General features: G+C 33.9%; 1 protein-coding gene across 9 annotated transcripts in view; it reads right to left on the bottom strand.

Moving 5' to 3' along the window:
• Window positions 1-21,797: 21,797 nt before the first annotated feature.
• The window catches only part of LOC145297806 (uncharacterized), a 411,153-nt gene continuing 408,492 nt past the window's right edge, over window positions 21,798-24,458 (bottom strand). For all 9 annotated transcript variants that reach the window (XM_080144118.1, XM_080144120.1, XM_080144117.1 and 6 more), the window contains one exon: window positions 21,798-23,976. In XM_080144118.1, the coding sequence (XP_080000244.1) occupies window positions 21,950-23,976 (2,027 nt within the window). In that variant the 3' untranslated portion in view covers window positions 21,798-21,949. The remainder of the gene's footprint in view (window positions 23,977-24,458) is intronic.

Here is a 24,458-nt window from a genome sequence, read left to right as displayed (position 1 = left end):
TAGAACAAAGTGGCATTCACCCTAGGTGGATCAAGCAGACTTCCTCCAAAGGAGGAAATTTCTAGGGAACTATTATAATCACATGTATATCTCAGTTTGGGGAAGTGATGATGTCAAGTCTGTTTTTTTACAGTTCTTATTGGGAGATGTAAACGTTTTCCCACATACAACAATGTGTACAGGATGTAACGATAAATTTGTCACCCCTTTAACAAAAAAACACTGCAGCTTTATTTTAAAACTTTTATTGAAAAAAAATCAATTCAGGTAACTTGATTATGTAGTAGAGCTGACATCTATTCAATGTAGCTGCCTTCAGCCTCAATCACCACCTCGATAAGGATCCGGAACTTGGAGCATGCCTTTTCCACAACTACCAGTGGGAGCTCGGCAAATGGCGGCACTCAGGCTGGCTTTGGTGTTGTGGAAGGTTATGTTGGTGATGTTCTTGATGCATGACCAAACAAAATAGTCCAGCAGGTTCAGGTTAGGGAAGAAGGCAGGGGCCAGTGAGAGAAAGGTACAAAGTTGTAGCACTCCTTCTGAAGTCAAGCCTGGGTCTCTTTGGACTTATGGGCTGGCGCAGAGTCCTGTTGCCACCTGATTGCACCCGGGGATCACCATAATTTTCAGCACATCCAGGTACACTTTGGTGTTGACTTTTAAGCCGACTTCGAAGATGTGAGGTGGCATGATGTGGCCCTCACTTGAAACCACATCAAAGACCATAACCGTGGCCGGAAACTTCTTCGAACCATCCTGATTTGCATTTTGAGGGTGCTGGCAATGGTCCTGTTATTATAACTTGGATCAGTAGAGAGCATGAGTTATACAGTGGCCCATCTCTGATCTCGCTCGTTGAACATTGTGTCATTTTCACACATGATAGAAGGCTCTTATTGCTCTTGGGATTTGTACACAACTGACCAACTAGTAGATGGTCTATAACAAAAAGAAAACCAGTTTTCATCAAACGGAAATGGAATCATGTCTTTTGCTAGGACGACAGTTGTATCGTTCCACTGACAAATAATCGCCCGTCTTGTACTGACCAGTCTCAAGGTTGTTTAATGCGTGTAAACTTGATTATGTCATGTATGGAACTTGTTAAATACAGTTCAATTAAATCGAGACAATACGCATCAAGTTTAAAACGAATCCCTGGAGGTTAGATTTAGAAAAGAGTTGAATAACTAGGTACTTGTAGAGTTTAGTCAAGACATTAAAAAATGAAAATACCGAAAAAAGTTTAAATTGTATGTATCCGTTATAGAACAAAGTTCTCCGGAAAAAAATTTCACTTAATTTCATCAAGTAGTTTTTTTTTTTTTTTTTTTTTTTACATGTTTTTATGAGAGCGCGTTGAAGGCGGCCATTTTGGATTTATAAAAAAATTTTGTTTGAATTTTAGAAATAACAAAGGGAGATAACTCCAGTTAAAGCGTTGACACCCCTTCCCATCTTTAATACTAGCTAAATCGAACATTTTGCTCGGTATCAAATTGTTTTTTCGCTGTAAAAAAAAAAAAAAAAAAAAAAAAAAAAAAAAAAAATTAAAAAAATTAAAAAAATTAAAAAAAGTACTTGATGAAATTAAGTGAAATTTTTTTTCAGAGAACTTCGTTCCATAACGGATACATAGAATTTAAACTTTTTTTTCGATATTTTCATTTTTTAATGTCTTGACTAAACTCTACAAGTACCAATAACTAGTTTTAGTCCTGAGAACGTACAATTTGTCAAGAATAATGCTACGACCTCTGGGGAATATTCTAAACAAGGTGTAGCGGCCGCTTTAAAGAAAGGAAATAGAAAACTTTTAAAGATTAATCACCTACCTGGGAGTACCAATGAGAGTTACAGTCCTGCAGCTTTCTCCCAAACATTTCAATGTGAAATGAGTTTTAATATTTTTGTCTTTAAAATGCAAAAATTGAAAAACTGGATAAAAATTGTTAAAACTGAATCGACAACCAAATGCATAATTTTTTTTTTTTATTTAATTATTTGGATTCTTATCCTCACATTCTAGTTCTTGTTTCAGCCACTTATTCCTCTGGCCCTCGTCAGGTTAACCGCGACGGGATAGGAATGTCGAATTTTCCAACTACATCCACAGCAATTGCAGCCTTCAATAGCTGTTGTTATCTTACTACGGTTTGGTCAATTAATCCTCTGATCGGCTTTGGGTGGGATCGAAACCATGGTCAGATGACAAAAACTATTGAAGGCAGCAATTGCTGTCGATGTAGTTGGAGGATTCGACATTCCTAGCCCGCTGTGGTTAACCTGACGAAGGCCAGATGAATAATTAGCCGAAACGTCGTGAAAACAAGAACTAGAAGATGAGATGAATAGTCCAAATAATTAAATAAAAAAATTATCATCTCAAAAAAATTATACAAATTATCATCTCAAAAATATTATACAAATTATCATCTAAAAAAAAATATTATACAAATTATCATCTCAAAAATAATTCCAAACTAATTTAATAATACAAACGCATCATATTCAGTCGAATATCTTTTCGCATGACACATGCGTTATCTTTCTCAGTTTTTCGCATGAAGATTGTTACTCCATATTATTTGGATTTTTTAAAACTACTTTTCCCATCTTGAGTGTCATTCGCACGACGTTTCAACCAATCTAACCTCTGACCTTCTTCAGATGTATCTTGACAAACTCGGGGAATCTTTCTGCTGAACTTGGGAATCTGCACGAAACTTCAAACGGAACCCTTTATTTAATCCACGTGGATAGCATCCTACCATTCAGTCGATCGTAGCAGAAGTCTTAAGTATCCCTGAGTGGCTTCTGGCCTTGATAAGTGGTGACCTCCATGTAAAAAAAAAATAAATAAGGGTTGATGAGTATACATAAGTAATAGAAATTTTGTAAATTGGATTACTTTGGGGGATGGTTAATCAAGAATTTGTTTACGTTGAACTTGAAGACAATCACATTGTAGTCAGCTGGAAAGCAGCCAAACGGAAGAGTTTCACAGGCGTGCAGTTCTAAGAAAGAAGCTTTGTTCATGGAATCTACGTTTATGTTTAGGCACAGATAAAGAGTGGGGGAAATTATTGATAGTGGTTTTAACTAGACAAGTGTTTTTCGTGAAAGTTTGGCGAGGGGAGGACGATAGATTGGAGTTCAGACGAGCACTTGCCATGAAAATAACGATAAAGCAGAGATAGGCTCGCTATGTCTCTTCTGTGGGAAAGAGGTTGCAGGGAAGATAAAAGGGATTCCCCCACTAGGCAACGAAGTCTATTTTGAATTCTGTCAAAGCAGGATAAGCTGCTTCTAGCAGCTCCGGCCCAGATATAGGAACAGTACTCCATCGCAGTAGAAGGAGCCTACCAGTTTCCCAGTGGCCTTGCCAATGGATTTGATGTATGTGTTCCATTTTAGATGAGGAGTCAAGCCCACAAGCTTGTCAAAACATGCAGCCTCCCTATAGTTTTAAGAAATTGACTTCAAATTATTTCTGGCCAGATATTTATTTATCCCTCTTTCAAGTCCATATGAGTTCTTTTGTTTTTTTATTTTCTTTTTGCAAAAAAAGATAATTTCACAGCATACCATTGGACTTTTAGATTTGCCATATCAACCCTTTTTGCGGTTATTTGATGCAACAAAGCGATATATTGAAAGTGATACAATTAATTGAAGACAAGTTGCTATTTTAGTCTTTAATACTCATTGTTCTTTCGATTTTTTTTTTTTAATTTTTTTTTTTTCATAACCATTAAGTAATTTAACTGGTGAAAATTTTACAAAACTGAAGACGAAGAAAAATAAATGGAAGGAGAAAAAAAAGGAACAAACAAAAAAAAAAAAAAAGAAAAAAGAAAATAGTCTTCCTATACAGGTTTTGTAGGACGCAACCATCATCCTTTGATGACGATAAAGTCCTCCTTTATTTCATTTCTTTGTTTACAATGTCCACCAAAATATGTTTTTAGATTTTGCAATTTATATAAGAAAAAAATTACAGAAAAAAAAAATAAAATAAAACAACAAAGAAAGCACGAGAACATTGCAAAAATTATTTTGAGTCGACATAACTCAAAATGGCGTCACTTAAAAAGAATTTCTTTTTTTTAATTAGTGGATCTTGTAAGTCTTTTTCCCCCAGTTTATGCTGCGTTTTTTTTTTGTTACCATTTTTAGGGCAGTGGGCAAAACTCAGTTCTTGTGAGGAAGTGGGTAAAAAAAAAAAAAAAAAAAAAAAAAAAAGAAAAGAAAAAAAAAAAAAGAAAAGAAAAAAAAGGAGGTTGGGGGGAGGGATGATTTCCTGTGACAGAATACCATTTTTTGGTAAAAAAAAAAAAAAAAAAAAAATTTATTTTTAAATAAAATTTCAACAATTTTTGTTTTCACATAATTTTCTGGAACTTATTTTTTTTTTTATTTTGTTAAAAAAAAACTTGTTTTTCTTTTTCTCAGTTTTTTTTATCTTCTCTTAAAGTTAATAAAGTATTGATATTCTAAGACAGGAATTTCTGAATTCAAAGACAGACAATTTTTTAATTTTAATTTTTTTTATTTCAAAGTGACGATTTTCAGTGCTTCTTTGGATAATAACAATTCGTCAGAAACTACAGTAAATACAATTCTAATTTCACATCATCCAGACTTGATTTATCGTGTAGCAAACTTTCAGATCAAATCAGAATTTAATCTGATCAAATTATCTTTTCTTGCCGACTGACTTAAATTTGTCTTTTCAGAATTGGGTATTCGCAGAAAGTGGGGAGGTGGATACATGAAGGTTGCCAATATCTTGGTGCAATGGTTCCGGCAGAATATGGACATGCCGAGCGCAGAATTTGTGCCAGAGACCACTACTCCATGACCACATCATGTACCTGATAGTCGTACATCTTTTCCATCTCATCGAGATTTAATAAATAAGGAAAGGATGCGAAGTTGTGAAGTGGGCGAAATGGATACTATTGCGGACTATGAAATCAGTTATACCAAGTTCAAATCCAATCAGATCTACTGTGAGCGAATTACATACTAATACCCTTAGTAAAAGCATGAACTCACTATATATATATATATATATATAATAGGTGGAATGAAGAAACAATAAGCCCAAGGGAGGGGAAATCATTGAAGACCCAATTTTACGCTTCTTAGGGTTTTGCTACAAATAGTAGGAAGCAGTGGGGAGCTGCAAGCTAGATCAGAACAAAACCCTGCATGGACTGCAGTAAACATACACAGGTGGAGACAACTAGACCCCCCCCAAATCTGCTCAAGGTGCAAGGAGGTCCCCAGGACACAGACCACCTGATCCTACACTGTCCAGTCATCTAACTGGAAGGAGGTTATGCAACAGCCATCTATATAAAGACAATTTCTAAAACTGTCTGAAGAAAAAAAAAACAAAAAAAAAAAACCCGGTATAGAGGTCTAACCTATACAATACTACTATTATGGTTGTTCCAAAAGTAAAGCCTCCTATTTTTCAACTCAAAAACTAAAACGTTGAAGAGCTACAAAGACAGCAGTAGTACCATTAAAACGTGCAAACATTAATTTTTCTACATAGTCACTGCCATTTTCAATGCATTTTTGCCAACCCCATTTTTGATGGCTCAGTCGTAAAAGTCCAGACCGGGCTTTTACAATCACATCTCTATCACTGCTTGAAATCAACAAACCCATCTAACTGTGCTGACATCAACTGAATTGGTTTTGTAAGCATTCAACAGGCGCTGGTGAATGTTGATTGGTTCGATTTTTCTGCATGGAGAAATTCAATGATACGTCACTTCTCCTGACGCACATCCACGACAGGGGTTGCTTTACGGCTGAAGCATCAAAAGATGCTGGCAAATGTGCACTGAGAATGATGTTGACTATGTAGAAAAATAAATTCTGGAGCTTCTGCTGCACATCCATAGCAGAGATTGCTTTCTCATACCATCAATATCTGCAACAAAGAGATGAAACTTTCAGGTCATGAATGCACAAGATCAGTCATCATAACAATGCAATTTTCAATTCCCTCCGATCCATTCGGGTGGAATAAAAATAGGAAGCATTACTTTTGGAGCGCCTCTTGTATTTTACCAGCTGTACCTAATTGGCGTTGTCCTGGATCTGGATCCAATGAAGTCATTTAAAAAAATTTGCAAACAAATAAAATTAAACTTATAAAGTAAAAGAAATAAGATTTTAGTTGAAAGGGAGACAATCCTTTATATTTTTCAATTAAAAATATGAATTATTCTCCCTTGGCTGATTTTGATTTTTTGGTCATAATTGAAAAATGGTTTCAGTTGTCTGAGTAGAACTACACAATTTTTAAAAAAAATAAATTGCAACAAAGTAGATTGTTATAGAACCAATAACATAGTATAACAATAACAAATGAGAATTGGTTAGTTAAAATCAAAGTCTGATGTATCAGCTTAAATGCTATAATGGTCCAACTTTTTAAAATCTCATTAGATAATTTCATCTGTTAGTTGGACGCGCCCATGCATTTGTATAGGAGGCTCTGTCTGTTGGTTGATTGGTTTGTCGTTATGTCAAGGAAAACTATAAGTAAAGAACAAACTACTTGTTTGTTTTCGTGGCTCCTTCCCCGGCCTGCAATACGTCCTGAATCGTGATGGTTCCTGCATGATAGTCTGGAGTAAAAATTTGGACCAACTTCAATTTTTTGATGAACGAAAACACATGGAATGAGTCTCTCTGAGAAATGTTTAAATGTACAAGCATTTTGTTTGCTTTTTTCATTTTGCATCAAAGTGTCCATGACAGAACTAGTTTTATTTTATTTATTTATTTATTTTTTTTTTCAATCATAGAATTGGGTTCAGACTAGAAAATGGAATCTCAGATTTTGGATGTTGGCTTGCTCGGAGATAGGAGCTGCTTTCAATGAAGATTTTTTAAGGGGAAGTAACTTTGATGAATCCTAAAAAACTAAACCATAAGTGAGTATATATATATATATATATATATATATATATATATATATACACACACACACACTAGCAGTTCATCCTGGCTTTGCTTGGTTCCTATGTACTGTTCATAACTTTATGTACATATGTGTGTGTGTGTATATATATATATATATATATATATATTAAAACGTTTGACTCCTGTCCAGGTAACCTATATCTAAAATTTCAAGTGTTTAGACCCAAAATTAGTGGAGGAGTTTGGTAGAGTTTGCAAAGACTAACTCTTTCAGCTTTGACTTCTTAGCAGCCAAATTTTCGCCCAAAACTTATTAAAAAGCTTGCTACATGTCTGAATACCCTTTATATCAAATTTCAAATATTTAGACCCAAAATTGGCTGAATAGTTTGCTAGAGACCGCAAAGGTCAAATCATTTGAACTTTGACCCGTTTGGCAGCCAAATTTTCGGCCAAAAACCGATTAAAAAGCTTGCCCTATGTCTGTATACACTTTATATAAAATTTCAAATGTTTAGACAATAAATTGGCTGAGTAATTTGGTAGAGACCGCAGAGGTCCAAATTTTTTTTTAACTTTGACCCCTATTATGACCTCTGAACATTTGTTTTGGGCTCAAATCAAATTAAAAGTTTAATCCATGTCCAAGTAACCTACATCTAAAATTTCAAGTGTTTAGACCCAAAATTGGCGGAGGAGTTTGGTAGAGTTTTTAAAGGTCAAATCCTTGAACTTTGACCTCATAACAGCTAAATTTAAGGCCAAAAATCGATTAAAAAGATTTGGGAAATTCAATACACCTTATGTTAAATCTCGAGTGTAGACTGAAAATTGACAGAGTAGTTTGGTAGAGAAGTGTATACACCCATACACACACAATTTCACTCTATATATATATATATATATATATATATATATATATATATATATAAAGATATTCATTCACTGTGACATAGTTTCAAGCCAATTTCCAGTCGACACGATTTTCAGGTCCTGGATATGACCTTAAACTATATCCGATGGTGAGGGCCCCAGTTTGCGAGCTTTGGGGAGTGTGGATCCACCCTTTAATTGCCATTGCTCCCAGGTCCACTCTGACCCGGAGTGGTAGTACCTGTTAGGGTCCCAACTATGGGTTAAATAGAAACCAACTTAAAAAAACGAAACAAATATACTCTATTAAAAAATTGGTTCTTCAAAATCATTGGATTTGGCATTAAATAACACGAAAAGGGTTGATATGCTGCAAAACGAAAACAAACAAACAAACACACGATTTTCAAAAGATTTTAAACTCCCATCAATTGATAAAGAGGATTTTCCTCCAAATATTTTATGGAACATGGTCATAAATATTAAGTAACTGTGACAAAGTTTCACGTTTCAAGTAAGACTTATTATTGATATATATATATAATGAAAATAATATTCTGATGTAATGGAGAGATGAAAATGGAACGAACTAAATTATATGTTCATCAACGTTTCATCATTATTTCCAGACTTCCTCAGGATGATTAATTTGGAGAAATAATTAATTCAAACTAATCATCCTAAGGAAGTCTTGAAATAATGATGAAATGTTGATGAATGTATAATTTGGTTTCTTCCTTTCTCATCTCTCAGTATATAATATTTATCGATTTTAAACTACCATAATAAATATTTATCGATTTTAAACAACCATAATAAATATTTATCGATTTTAAACAACCATAATAAATATTTATCGATTTTAAACTACCATAATAAATATTTATCGATTTTAAACTACCATAATAAATATTTATCGATTTTAAACAACCATAATAAATATTTATCGATTTTAAACAACCATAATAAATATTTATCGATTTTAAATGACCATAATAAATATTTATCGATTTTAAACAACCATAATAAATATTTATCGATTTTAAACTACCATAATAAATATTTATCGATTTTAAACAACCATAATAAATATTTATCGATTTTAAACAACCATAATAAATATTTATCGATTTTAAACAACCATAATAAATATTTATCGATTTTAAATGACCATAATAAATATTTATCGATTTTAAACAACCATAATAAATATTTATCGATTTTAAACTACCATAATAAATATTTATCGATTTTAAACTACCATAATAAATATTTATCGATTTTAAACTACCATAATAAATATTTATCGATTTTAAACAACCATAATAAATATTTATCGATTTTAAACAACCATAATAAATATTTATCGATTTTAAACAACCATAATAAATATTTATCGATTTTAAACAACCATAATAAATATTTATCGATTTTAAACAACCATAATAAATATTTATCGATTTTAAACAACCATAATAAATATTTATCGATTTTAAACAACCATAATAAATATTTATCGATTTTAAACAACCATAATAAATATTTATCGATTTTAAACTACCATAATAAATATTTATCGATTTTAAACAGCCATAATAAATATTTATCGATTTTAAACTACCATAATAAACATTTATCGATTTTAAACTACCAGTAAAACTAAAATCTATACATCACCACTACAAGTGAGTTTTTTTTTAATGTTTGAGAAAATCTACGCACATTAAACATGTGTTTTTATGGTAATCGGGGCAAAATAAAAATACATGGCTAACATTTAGAGATTTATAAAAGAATCAGAATCAGGGATTTAGTATGGAATCGGTAAAAATATTGGAATCATCCCATCACTAATATATTGTAGCTTCCTTTAGTTTTGACAGACTATGGATATCCACTGTAAGGAAGCCTGCATGTGGAATTTTTGTGGCGAGAGTTGAGCAATCTCCAACCACACCTCTCCTGAGTCAGCTTTATTAAATACCAGTGGCAAACGGAGATTCAAGAAGAGTGTAAACAATTCTGAAATAAGCGGAAAGCACATACAGCGCCTAGAATTCCCAAATGGTCACCCATCTAGTATTAACCAGGCTCAACGTTGCTTAACATTGGTGATCTGATTAGAACGGGTGTGTAAACAGGATTATGTTGTATAATATAAATGTGATACATTGATGAAAGTTCTGTATCGTTTTGCTGTGCAATGGTCAAATAATGTTGGTGGCAAATGCTACGGTTAACATTTTTGATTTTGATAATTTGAAAATATATTTTTTGCAGATAAAAAAAAAAAAAAAAGATTGGAACATTTGGGGGGGGGGGCAAATTGAAGAAATAGAAACAATAACAGTTTCATTTACAAAAGAGAAAATTTTTGTGTATGGCTTGCAGCATGTAAGCAAGTGAATGCTGTTTAACACAACCTTATTTCAATTCTTAGCATTTTAGCATTCTAAATCATGCCGCCGAAATACAAGTGCCGTTCTGGTTACCAGACATGAGTAAATAAAAATGCGATTAATCAACTAGGGTAAAAAAAAATTTTTTTACAAATAAAACATTTACAAAAAAATTTTTAAAAGGGGGGGGGCGGAAAAAAAATTCCCCGTTATATAAAAAAAATTTTTTTTATAAATAAAACATTTACAAAAAAAATTTTTAAAAGGGGGGGGGGGGCGGAAAAAAAAATTCCCCGTTATATAAAAAAAATTATTCAAAGTGTTTGTTTCTTATCGTCGCGTTCTCTTTCTGTAAGAAAAAATAATTTTGATGCCCTATTTTCGGTCAAACGAAAAATAAATATGATATGTGTGCTACAGCACAGAGAATTCAAACGTTCCATACGATCCAGTCCAAAATGGCCGTATTTCAAAACAAACAGTTTAACGTTTTTGAATTTTTGAGATAAAGATTGAAAATTTATATTTTTGGACTACTTTACCCATCTTGAGTATTATTTGTTTCGGCCGATATCACTTCTGACCCTCTTCAGGCATATCTTGTCAAACTGGAATCTTTCCATCGGATTCTGGAAACAGCACAGATGTATGGTGTAACGGATAAAATACTAGGTGAAATCAGTTGTAAGTGACAGTCTTCTGGGGGTTGAAGGTTCAATCTTCAATGTGGGTGATACCAAGAATACAATTGCAAATTACTTAAGACTTCTACCGGGTCATGGCTGACAGAACAAGAGCATGTTACCCCTTTGGATTAGATAAAAGGTTTCTATCGAAACTCCATGCAGATTCCAGAGTTTGACAAAATACATCTGAAGAAGGTCAGAAGCTACAGTGACCGAAACGTTTGTGAATGACACTAAAAATGAAAACAGAAGTCTGAATAATTTAAATATTACAGTTTAATATAACCCCAAAATAAATTCATATAACAGGAATTTTTTTTTTAAGATGCGTCCAAGCATGTTTAGAAGATGCTCCGTCTGTCTGTCTGTTAGTCATGCTTAAGTCGAGAAATTGCATTTTCATCTTTGTCATGCTCAAGTCTAAATAACAGTCTAACAGCATTTTTTAGGCATGCTCTTACGTCTATATGAAATGGCGTTCACCCGTCTGCCATGCTAAAATTTGAAATTATATTTTTATTGCTAAACAATGAATGCAGACCGAAGGAATCTGGTTTTGTTTCCCTAAAATAACGAAACAAATCTACAATACTAGCAGGCCGCCCGGCATTGCCCCATCCTAAAATACGCTTAAATATATTTTAATTTATACAAAAACAGAGGCATGTGCATACAAATATGTTTTGTCTAGACAGTCCACTTTTTGTAAGTAAAAGAAAAAAAGAATACTCTGGCTGAGATTGAAACCAACAAATACGATAACCATTAGGCCAGCTTCACATAACCGTTAAAAGTGTTTTCAAACCTACTTATTCTTAACATAATGAATCTGTCATGTGAACAACAGTTGACAAACAGATAAAAATCCGACCCCTCCACCATGTATGAATTTTTCAATTTTGACCCCTTAGTAGCCTGTTTTTCTGGATGAAAACCGATTAAAATTTTTTCCACATGTCTGAATATGCTATATACCAAATTTCAAGTCTGTAGATCAAAAATCCATTGTGCATATAGGTGGAGAAGTTTCCTCACACACACACACACACATTCTCACTTTTATATATAGATTATGAATATACAGCATAATCACATTGACACATCGATTCCCATTTGATCACCGAGGTTAAGCAACATTGAGCCTGGTCAGTACTAAAATTGGTGACCATTTGGGAATTCCAGCTGTATGTGCTCTCCGCTTATCTCGGCATTGTTTCCAGTTATCCTGGACTTCCTTACCACTGGACTCGAGCAATGCAGATTTAGGAGAGGTGTCGTTGAGGATTGCACAACCCTTGCTTTACAATTCCATGTACGACTGCCCCTACGGGGGTATCCATTGTATTTCGAAACTAAACAAGAGCTTCTACAAACATCGTAAAAAAAAAAAAAAAACTAACGTAAGGCAAATGAACGATGTTAAATGTAAAAATCGAAAAAACAAAAAAGAAAACAAAAAAACGAACGTTAAAACTGCTTTAAAAAATCTGAAAAAAAAAAAAAAAAAAAAAAAAAAAAAAAACCGTGAAAAATGGCTTAAATAAGCCTGTTTCGATATTAAAATTTAAAAAATCGGTGGGTACCCGCGTGTTTTTGGGTGTGTGCGGTCCATCTGGGGGGGGGTTAATGAAAGCCTAAGAATAAGCGAAGTAAAAAAAAAAAAAAACTCCAGAAAAATGAACGTTACGTGAAAAATGGCATAAATAACACTGCTTCAATATTAAAATTAAAAAAAAAAAAATCTCACACCACGATTCGAACCCAAAACCTTTAGATAATGACCCAACGCTCTAACCAACTGAGCTAGAACAACACACATGAAATTCTCTCAGTTCTTCAAATGTATAAACTAAATCAGGTCACGACATCGTCTGACGCATGCGTAGAACTGATCTCGTCATGAGAGGACGGTTTGTTTGGTGGGTATACTGTGCATTAGTAGATTTCTACCCATGTTCAGGTCTGAATTCAACCATAATTACTCTTGTACGTGTTAGAGGAGTCTATTGGGAATAAAATGATATGCTAACTTGATATTTTGCCGCGATGGCGCTCACCGTGTTATGAAATTCAGTGCCTCATATTGTTCTTTAATTTTCAAGGAAGATAACTTAAAAATTATTAGTTTTTAAAATCACAATAGATTTACATTAAGGATATGTAGTGTTAGTTACGCATTTAAAAAAAGAATACTAGATGAATAGCCAACAGATGTCAGGTAGCTTTAAAAGAAAACTTTTTTTTTTTTTTTTTTGCACAAAAATATATCTATATATATATAAAAGCGAAAACGTTTGTATGTATGTGTGTGTGTTTGTATATCTCACAACAACTTTCGACATGGGTCACGGATTTTCACGAGATCGGTATCATTTTAAAGTTCCAACCTTCGCCCGACAAATATCGAAAAATTGGCCAAAAACATTAATTTCTTCACCCTAAAATCATCAGTTTTCTACATGGAGGGGTCAGCAAAAACCGTTCTCTTATGACAAGTTCGCTTCTACGCACGCGCAAATGACGTCGGAACATGATGTAGTTTAAATTAAAAAAAAACAAAAAACGATTCAATTTCGTCGACGTCGTCTTAGCTCAGTTGCTTAGAGGGTGGGGTCATTATCTAAAGGTTTTGAGTTCAAATCGTGGTGTGAGGTGTCTTTATTTTTGATTTTTTTTAAATTTTAATATTGAAATAGGTTTATTTAAGCTAGTGTTTTTTTTTTTGGGGGGGGGGGTTATTTTTCAGATTTTTTAAAGAAGTTTTAACATTTTTTTTTTTAATATTTACTTCGCTTATTCTTATGTTTTGATTACCCCCCCCCCCTGAGCACACACACCTCTAAACACCCGGACAACGCCGGGTACCCCCCACTAGTATGTATATAAATGTGTGTCTTGCAGGTTAATAACTTATGTAATAATCAACTCTGAGGACCTTGTACGTTTGTTTCTCAGACGGAATGGGAGATAACTTATCCAAGAGAGTTACCTACCTTGAAAATCTATGATCTCAAAATCAAAAAAGTACATCCCTTGAACTCGTAAGATAATGCATTAGGTTGGTGTAAAAAATGTCATTTTTTGACATGAAGTTGAACGTCAAAAAACATTTTTGCCCCAACCTAATATTAAATCGGCTAGGGATCTTTATCCTCAGGCCCCCAAATTCAACAGAGATCAGACCATTCCTGTAATTATCCGATCCCTGTTGATTTTGTGGTGGAAGTTTAATTCTGTGCAGTTCTAGGAGGTCCACCCTCCCAGGCTTTGCCTTCTCTCTTTGAGAAGGGGTTAGTTTATTACTAATTGCATGAGGCATCCTCACCGGGGAATGTCGATGGGTCCACCCAGGCACTTTTTGCAGGACAGAATACCCCTCTTCTGGCGCAATCCCTCTTTCCGATCCTGTTGTTGCAGTCCTTATGATGGGAGACAACTAAAAACCTTAAATGTTATTTTGATACAAAACTATTGACTGCCTACATTTTCAGTGTTTGATCAATACTTTCGAAAAAAATATGCCATCTCCTTCCATTTTTCAACGAAAGATTTTTTTAATGACTTTAAATTTGAAAATTATAAAAACTAAATAAAAATAAAATATGGTAATGTGAAGTTCAGAGTTGGGAACAGAGATAAAGAGGGCTCCTCGTTCATTATCGGACAGGATTTCTCGTGTGTTAATGACAAAGTCTGTTTTGAAATTTCAGTGTTCTTCAATTTTAACAGCCGTAGTGATATAAAATATTTTTCAACGGTTCAGGAAAAAAAAAAAAAGCAAAAATTAAAACGGTGTATTTCCTTTAATCCAATTGGGATCAAATTTTACTGTTATTAAACATGTTTGATACTATTAAAACCTGTTCAGAAACCTTGTCTAAAATAGTTAAGGAATAATAGACCTTTTAACCATAATGAGGTAATAAACACCATTTTGAGATTTTATGTGCATTGAAACAATGTTAAGTTATCTGATATTTAGAAAAAAAAAAAAAAAAATTTCATACAAAAAACACGCTCCATGATTGACCATTCCATTGTTAGGTCATAAGTTAATAAACATATACATTTGATAGGACAAAATTTCAACATCTTGGCATCAGTCATGTAAAAAAAAAAAAAAGAAAAAGAAAAAAAAAGAAAAAAAAAGAAAAAAAAGAAAGAAAAAGAAAAAAAAGAAAAAGAAAAGGAAAAAAAGAAAAGGAAAAAAAAGAAAAGGAAAAAAAAGAAAAGGAAAAAAAAGAAAAGGAAAAAAAAGAAAAGGAAAAAAAAGAAAAGGAAAAAAAGAAAAAGAAAAAAAAGAAAAAGAAAAAAAAGAAAAAGAAAAAAAAAGAAAAAGAAAAAAAAAGAAAAAGAAAAAAAAAGAAAAAAAAAGAAAAAAAAAAGGAAAAAAGAAAAAGAAAAAAAAAGATTGTTTAAGTTTGAAGGGTCCAGTATTTGAACTCGGCATTACCAATTTGACAGTGTGGTTGTATTCATCACGCCAATGTTGTACCTCTATTAAGGATTTGATGACTTTCTTCGGTTTTATATATATATATATATATATATATATATATATATATATATATATATATATATGAAAATAACAACAAAAACGGTTTAAACTTGGGGAATTTTAGTATATTTGTTACTGTAATTAGAAAAAGTTTCTGAAAATAATTTTTTTTTTTGTCTACATTTATTTTCAGATTAATATTTTTTGTTAGCCTGAAGATAATGTCATCAGTTTCTTTATTCAAAAGTTTTTTTGTTTTTTAAAAATTAAATGGCCATCAATTCACATTTTTCCTTGGCTAATCATGAAAGAAAAGAAACATCTGGACTTTTATTTTGTTTTAGCTTTTTTTTTTTTTTTTTTTTTTTGTTCTTATTTTCAGCAAAGGAATCTGCTCCCGAATCCAACAAGGTAGAAGAGAGATGACTAGAACTCAGCAACAGTTTCATACCCATGGGTACAACAGAGAGCCAAACAAAAAACATTCTACACAGCACTTGGAGGTAACATAAGCATTATTACATAAACATTGTATTTTTCTATGTAAAAAAAAAAAAAAAAAAATTTTTTTTTTTTAAACCAACGACAAAACTAAGGGTCATATATCAATGCCAATTTATTTAAAGTAAATAATTGTTAGAAAAAGGAAAAAAAAAAAAAAAAATCTTGATCTATTTAAGACCAAAAATACAAAATTTATCTCTAATCCATAACTTAAGTGATGTAATCATTATAAAATTCTGTTTGCTTCAAAGGTTTAAGTTAAAAATATTTTTAAAATAGATAAACAGCCGGTAATCATAGTTTCGTATTGAATTTTTAATTTATGATAAAACACAGTTAACAAGATTCTTCATGTTTCTAGCAGTTTTCTTCATCTGCGTCATTGTCCTCAGCGTTTTCGTAACCTTTTAGTAGTTGTACTCTGACCTACTTCACATCTCATTTGTCTTAATTGAAGTAATACAATGACGTTGTATCGTCCCATTAATATCTCCATACTGCTCTCTTGTTTTAGAAATGATGACCACTTGACCATCTATTTTATCCTAGGGATAACAAACAGTAGGTATCACAAACTAGCCTAGAGTTTAGAGCACAAAAACGGATAAATATAGTGAAATTCCATTTAATTTAAACTTGTGATGACTCATTTAATTTTGTGATTATTTTGATAAAAATTATATGTAAGCAATATTGATTTTATTTATTTATTTTTGTATTTTCATCCTATACAAGGCACCGTGCCATTTTAATGTAGGGGGCTATTATCTGGGGCATAATTTGTAGGGATACTATGTAAAGAGTTGAGCAGCAAGATGTTTGTTCACATTACACTTGAACTTCTGCATGTCAGTACAGTCAGAGAAGCAGGAACTAAAGTCTAGTAATCCTAGGGAAGAAACTATTAGAGTAGAAGGCTTTCTTACATCTAGGGATTTCTACGGTGTAGGGGTGGGATTTTGCTGCTGTCGAGTGTATTTCCATTGAACTTGTAGTTCATCAGATCACCCACCATTAAAAATCTAATATTTTCTCTTTATAAATGTACGATTCTTTGTCTTGTAGTATCAATAGTTTTGTGTTGCAGATTATTGGATGAGATTACTAGTGAAGAGCAATTTATTTTTTTAATGTTGATGTTTTTCAACTTAATGCGCATTATATAGTTTGTGACATGGGAGGACATTTTCCTCATAAAAATATAAAGATACAATTTTTTATAATAATATCAAAAATGTACAATTATTACTATTAAAAAAAAATACATTAAAATTAGAAAACAAAACTTTTTCGAGATCTTCTGGAATATTCTAAGTTGTGGTGTTCCATTTGAAGTATTTCTGGAACTTTCCATCCAACAAAACTATATAAAGAATGCTGATAAATTCAATATGACTTGATCTTTAATATACTATGGATCATATCAAGAAGATTCAATGTGTTAGCTGTTGATATAAATCTTACATGAAAGTTTCATATCATTTTTTTTAATCTTATTTTTAAGAAGTAATGGGATCTTATATATAATATTATACAATGTTCAATATATCATTTGTCTCTATGCAAATAATATTCTTTTTTAATTCAATTTTCACCCCAAACAAGGCACAGTGCCACTTTGAAGTAGAGACTACTATTAAGGACATAATTTGCGGGGGCATTATGAAGGGAGATGAGTAGAAAGATGTTCACATTACACTTGAACTTCTGCATATCAGTACAGTTGGGAAAGCAGAATCCCAGAAGGGAGTTCCAAAGACTTGCAGTTCTGGGGAAGAAACTATTGGAGTAAAAGGCTTTCTTACACCTAGGGATCTCTACTGTAAAGGGGTGGGACTTAGTTTCTTGTCGGATTTGTTGGGGGTAGTTACGTCGAGTAGGTACAAGTGTTTGCAGTTCGTCAGAGCATTCACCATTAAAGTATTTGTAGAACCGGCAGAGGGATGCAACATCTCATCGATGGGACAGAGACTGCAGCTTAGATGACAGTTCAGGACCTATCAGGTTGGCGACTCTCTTTTGAGCCCTGTCCAGGAGTGAGAGACAAGCAGCAGATGCACCAGCCCAAATGTGACAACAATACTCCATACATGGGCGAATGGTAGCCTTATAGAGGTACAGGATACTTTCAGGCGTAAGTAATTTTCTAGCACAGTAGAGAGAGCCCACCTTCTTTACAGCAGCCTTGGCAATGCTCTCAATGTATCTATTCCAGTTCATATTCCCTATAAACGTTGGGCCGAGGAATTTAAAAGTGCTTTCAGGCAATGTGTTCTTGGCCATAGCTATTGGTGGTAGAGAAGGTTTCTTGTAATCATTGAAGGAAACAAGTTTAGTCTTAGCAGCATTGAATGTGACCATTCATTTTTGTCCCCATTCCACTACAGATTGGAGGTCATCCTCTAGTGTTTCTGTCATTTCCTTAGATATGTGTTCATTTGTTTTCCCCTCATATCTGTTATAGAGAGTGGTGTCATCGGCCAATATATCCCTCTCCGAAATGATTTTATCAGGGAGGTCATTTATGAATATCAGGAATAATAAAGGCCCAAGGATAAACCCCTGAAGTACTCCTGCATTTATGTCATATTGTTTGGATATACGACCGTCAAGGACAACTTGTATTTTTCTCTTAAGAAGGATTTAATTACATTATGTATTCTTCCAGTGATACCATATGATCTAATTTTCCTTAGAAGACCATCGTGCCATACCCTGTCAAAAGCCTTAGATATATCAAGGGCTACCGCTCTAACCTCTCCTGTTTTGTCCAGTGAACGGTAAATCAGTTATAATGCAGTTTTTTTTTTATTTACATGGAAGTCACCACTTATCAAGGCCTGGAGGCCACTCGGGGATAAGGGTTATTGCGTGTACAGTAATCAATGGGACAATATCGTAGTAATCATTAGTAATGGAGATTTGATAAAGTATCTTACTTAAGGGGGCGGTTCATCAGGAATTTGTTTATGTTGGACTTGAAGACATCCAAGTTGTAGTCAGGTGGAAACAGGCAACCGGAAGAGAGTTCCACAGGCGTGCACGTCTAATAAAGAAGCTTTGTTCATGGAATCTACATTTTCATTTAGGCACAGATAAAGAATGGGGAAAATTACTGACAGCGGTTTCAGCTAGAGGGGTGTTTTTCGTGAAAGATTGGCGAGGGGGGACCAGAGATTGGAGCTCAGACGAGCACTTCTCATCGAAATAACGATAAAACAACGACAGGCTCGCAACGTCGCTCCTGTTGGAGAAAGGTTGCAGGGAAGAGAAAAGGGCATCCCCCACTAGGTTACAAAGTCTATTTTGTACTCTGTCAAGGCAGGATAGGCTGTTTTTAGCAGCTCCTGCCCAGATATGGCAGCAGTACTCCATACTTGAAATATTTTTGTCACAAAAATGAGTGGATTGAATAAAATCTAAAAAAGAGATTAAAGTAATTCCTTATCACTAACTTAATCACTAACTAGCCTAGAGTTTAAGAGTGTAAAAAAAAAAATGGGTAAAAATAGTAAAATTTAAACTTGTGATAAACTCATTTTTTTTATTATTTTGATAAAATTTAGATGCAAAACAACTTTTTCCTTTTTATAAATTCTTTCTTTTCTCTCATTAATAGTTTAAATTTAGATAAAATTTTGGTTTGGGGTACCTTTTAACAGAGACAGGATTTCTAAAAGGTACGGAACAGTCCTCACAAATGGGCCAAATAAAAGGCTACTGACTACGACAAGAGACATCTGACGAAGGTCGAAGAGTACAACAATCGAAATATTATGAAAATAGAAGCAACCAAGATGATGAAGCCACGGCAGTCTATAAAAAGAAATTGAGCTATCAGATTTAAAAACAAAAAAAAAAGGTTAATAAATGTTGTATTTGGGTTATTTTTAATTTCCACTAAATTGGAAAAGGTCTTAGCGCTGACTTGAATTTAAATATGAAAAATGCCTTGCATTATTCAAAATATATTTTGTAGTTTGACAACATTCATCCATATTTTATTGAATACTAAATCTGTTAATTCTTTAAAAAAATAAATAAATAAATGAAAAATAAATTACCTGCTTGTCAATTTAAAAAAAAAAAAAAAAATGCTAGCGGTTTGTCAATTTAAAAAAATTTTTAAAAATGCTATCTGTTTGTCAATTAAAAAAAAAGAAAATGCTATCGGTTTGTCAATTTAAAAAAAAGAAAAAATGCTATCGGTTTGTCAATTTAAAAAAAAAAAAGTTACCTGTCTGTCAATTTAAAAAAAAAAAAGTTACCTGTTCGTCAATTAAAAAACAAAATTACCTGTTCGTCAATTAAAAAACAAAATTACCTGCTTGCCAAATTAAAAAACAAAAATACCTGCTTGCCAAATTAAAAAAAAATTACCTGCTTGCCAAATTAAGAAAAATTACCTGCTTGCCAAATTAAAAGGAATCATTTTGTTGTCAAGAAACTTTTTCTGAAACATTTAACAATTTTATCATCTTTTGATGGTACTGTAAAAACCTGACGCAATCAAACTGAATGACGCAATGTAATCTCCCCAAATCAAATTAAACTTACTAATATTAAACTGATCTCCTCCTATCTGTGTCTTGTTAATTTCATGTTAATTTATATCGTTTGGAAGATGATGCAAAAATTAGTCAAAAGCTAAGGAATTAAAAAAAATTCCCAACAAGATGTTTAGAATTTCTTTTTTATTTATCTTATGACAATGGATGAAAGTTTGGTAGGAACTGGAAAGGAAGATACAGAACGTCTAGTTTTATTTCAAACATTTATTATTATATCAATTTATAATAATTTATATGCAAACTGAGTCAACGTCTTCACAATAGTTAAAAAAAAAAAAAAAAAAAAAACCTATCAGTAAACAAAATTTCAGGTCTGAGCTTAAAATCGAAACAGAGAAACAAGCAGCTAAAAGTCTATCAATCGATCTATTATATAAAGAGCAGTTGTCTGTGTGTATATCTATTTAAAACTCTAAAACTATTAAACACCTACGCAGTTATTGTCTTGATCAGCATTGCTTTGTATGAATAATATCTAAAAGTTAGAAAAAATTCTTTAAACCCCATTTCATCAAAGGTAGGAGGTCTGTTTTCCATTTGATGCACTTAGTCTGATTTTTCAAGAAGTTATTCTCCTTATGCCAACTCATCCCTTGAGTAATCCATAAAAATGTGGGCGCGTCCAGAGAAATGAATGGGCTGGGTGGAGAAGAAAGATAGAGTGGGCAGAAGGAGGAGGGGAAAAAAACGAAAGGGGGAAAGAAAAAGATAAAGAGACAGAGAGTGGGGAACTGGTGGAGAAGAAAGATAAAAAGTTTTAATAAAAATATGTTACACTGTTGCTATGGGCAATGTCAGGTAGCCCTGCTAGTTAATCAATAAAGAATTAACAATGTGCGTGAAATCTTTTTTTATACATCGATCGATTCTTAGACTTTCAACCATGCTTGTTTGTCTATTTGACAATTCCTGGTTTATATTTTAGCGCTGAGATAAGATTCTGAAAATAAGAATTTTTTTTTGTTGTTTTTTTAATAAGCTACCTGAAATTCTGTTTATAGATATTTTGAAACAATTGTAAACCTGATGACTTTAGGTATAAATTATTCTAAAATGATATCACATTTTGAAATATAAATATATATATATGCGTAAGCTCTATTTATAGCTAAATATTGAGCTTGAATTTTTGTAATTGAAATTTTATCTCTTTGGGAATCATTTTAATTTATATGAATTCAACTTGTATTGATATATATATATATATATATATATATATATATATATATACATATTCAACTTGTATTGATATATATATATACATATTCAACTTGTATTGATATATATATATACATATTCAACTTGTATTGATATATATATATACATATTCAACTTGTATTGATATATATATATATATACATATATATATCAATCAGCTACTTTGGGAAAATGGGATTTCTTAAAATTGGCTTCTAATATTTATGCAGCTTTTTAATCCATTCAAGGGTTAGTGGTGCTCATCTAGACATTCGACTCACACTGTACATTGTGTCGGTACCCTTCCCACAAGACGGAACTCGCCATTTCAAGATCCCAATGTAATGTCCTCAACAAACCCTCACACCGATCACGTGTTGTTAAGCCGAGTCGGAAAAGCTGTTCAATTTTTAGATAGCGTGTTGCTGTATCGATATCCCACTGGCTCTTGCACAAAGCTGCATGGCACTCTTCGTCTGTGACCCCCAAAACTTTGTTTTGTACCTGGTAAACCTTTTCTTGAGGAGAGGACCCAAACGTCTGTTCCTGCATGGAGGCTGACCGACTGTACACAGTTGGGGAATGGTTTTGAGACGACAAAGGGATATGTTGCGATAGGGGCCGGCCAGAATGTTTTAATTTGGGTCCCTGCCCAGGGACGGTCAGCGTCTTTTGTTCGAGGGTAACGTAGGAAAGGTGGCCAGCAGACGACGTTGAGTGAGTATTGTGCGTTGTTGGGATTGCAGCAGTTGTCGTGTTGCCCGTTGAGCCAGAGGACGTGCTGGTGGAGGAAGAGGAGGTAATGTTTTGATATTGCAGCTCGCGTATTTTGGCGTGGTTGCTGCCGCCAGATAAAGAGTCCACCTGCATGCCGCCAACGGCAAATGGTTTAACTTCAGCAGTGTTACTCTGAGCCGTTTTCTTTTCAGAACGGGGCGGTATGAGGAAGTAATGGGTGTGGCTCAATTGCTTGCCCGCCTGTTTAACAGGGTAAATGCAAGGCTTTTTAGGCATATTAGCACTGTGTCGCCGGCCCCGGCCATCAACATCATCATAGTCCCGTGGCGGAAGAGGTGGCGGATGCTCCTGTTCAAATGGCTCATCTTCAGATTCTTCTTCAGAGTCAAACGAATCAAAAGAATCGGACCAACACGAATTGTCATCTAACGTCTGCTTCGTCTCAGATTTCTGCATACTGGAAACAATCGGCATTTGGTTTGCCGTATGTTGTGTTGATGCCCGGCTCCAAATTACTTCTTTTGGAACTTCGTCGTATAACGGGAAAGGATTACCGTAAACGCTAACATTTGATTGGTTGATCATAGGTGGTGGTGGGGGAAGTTCTTGTGGGACTTCATCGTAGAGGTGCGGATGTGGGTGCGGAGAGGGTGTTTGTGGAGATTTACACACCTTCCCCGGTTGATTGATTGTGAGGTCGCTGAGGGCATCATTCAGCCATTCAAATGCTTTGTTGGCTTTTCGCGTTTGTTGGGCACGTTTCGGAGAGGTTATCTGAGACGCGGACGAAGGGTCAACGTTCCCGTACAAGGCGTACGAGCTGGATTCGGAAGTAGTACTAGGATTGTTGTTGCTGTAAATGTGATGTGGACTGCCCCAAACATTGCTCTCTTGAAAGTGAGATGGTGATTTTTTAGGGGACACGTGGTTGTTTTGTTCTTCACAGGGGGGTAAGCAGTAATACAAGGGTGTCCGATTAATGTCCTGAGACTGCCCGCTGGTCTTGTAAGTGGTGTCCTGCAGGGGCAACTTAGGTGTAGAGGTAGAGGGGGAAGATATGGGAACATAAGAGGATGAAGATGACGGACTTTGATGAGGGCTGAAGCCCAAGTTTGTAAATGGTTGAGATGTTAGTGAACGGTTCTTGACGAATCTTTTCAGGTCAGAGTTTAATTCAAACGGATCAGGGGAAGTGCTGATGTCAAGCAAGGGTTTGGGTAGCTGAGAGTCTGTACTGTCGCGGGACGTATCGTGAGACAAGAGAGAATCGAAGAGAGACAACGAGTTTTGCGATGATTTGTGGGGAAGTGGAGTCTTTAGGGATTCACCCTCGTTTTCTAAGTCTATCAACGGCTTCTCCTCAACTTTTGGTGCCTGCTTTGGAGCTGGCAGAAATTTCTTTTGATCTTGTGGATCGGATGAAGATAGAGATGACAGCTTCCCCAATGGAGGGGGCAACACCTTCACAGGGGATGTTACCTGGATGGAATCGTCTTTCAACTTTGAGTAGTTGAAATGACGACCAATGCCAAGGCTTTGGTAGGCAAATGGACCTAAAAAGATAAAAAATGTGAATATTATGGATTAATGAAAAAAAATCTGGAGGAAGAAAATCTTGTATTATGTGAGAGGCATATACCAAACAAAGAAGGAGATAAATTATATATATCATAGCGTTTCTCCTCATAACGTCTTATATCCTTTGAATTCTTATTCTCTCTTGGAATAAATAATATCGTTAGAATTCAAAATATTGGACAGTTAAAGGCGCGTTTCTTCATTATTATTTACTGTTTAACTTTTAATTTTTCGTTTATATGTGTATATGTGCTGTGTGCATGTGCGTACTTATAAGTATATATATTTAAAACTGACATGGCACCTTCTCATTGGCTATACCTCCTCCCTCATGTATGTTCATCACTTTCACTAAACTGATGAAGACTGAAGGATCGGTCGAAAATTATGTGCCTGTAAAAGAAGTTTTAAAAGTTTTTTTCATAATATTATTTTGTATTCCTGCACGTCACCAATT

This window comes from Euprymna scolopes, chromosome 18 (assembly GCF_053919585.1).
Source record: "Euprymna scolopes isolate OS-2025 chromosome 18, ASM5391958v1, whole genome shotgun sequence".
Taxonomy (NCBI): domain Eukaryota; kingdom Metazoa; phylum Mollusca; class Cephalopoda; order Sepiida; family Sepiolidae; genus Euprymna; species Euprymna scolopes.
The sequence above is the reverse complement of the archived record's forward strand: the minus strand, read 5'-3'. Positions and strand labels throughout refer to the sequence as shown.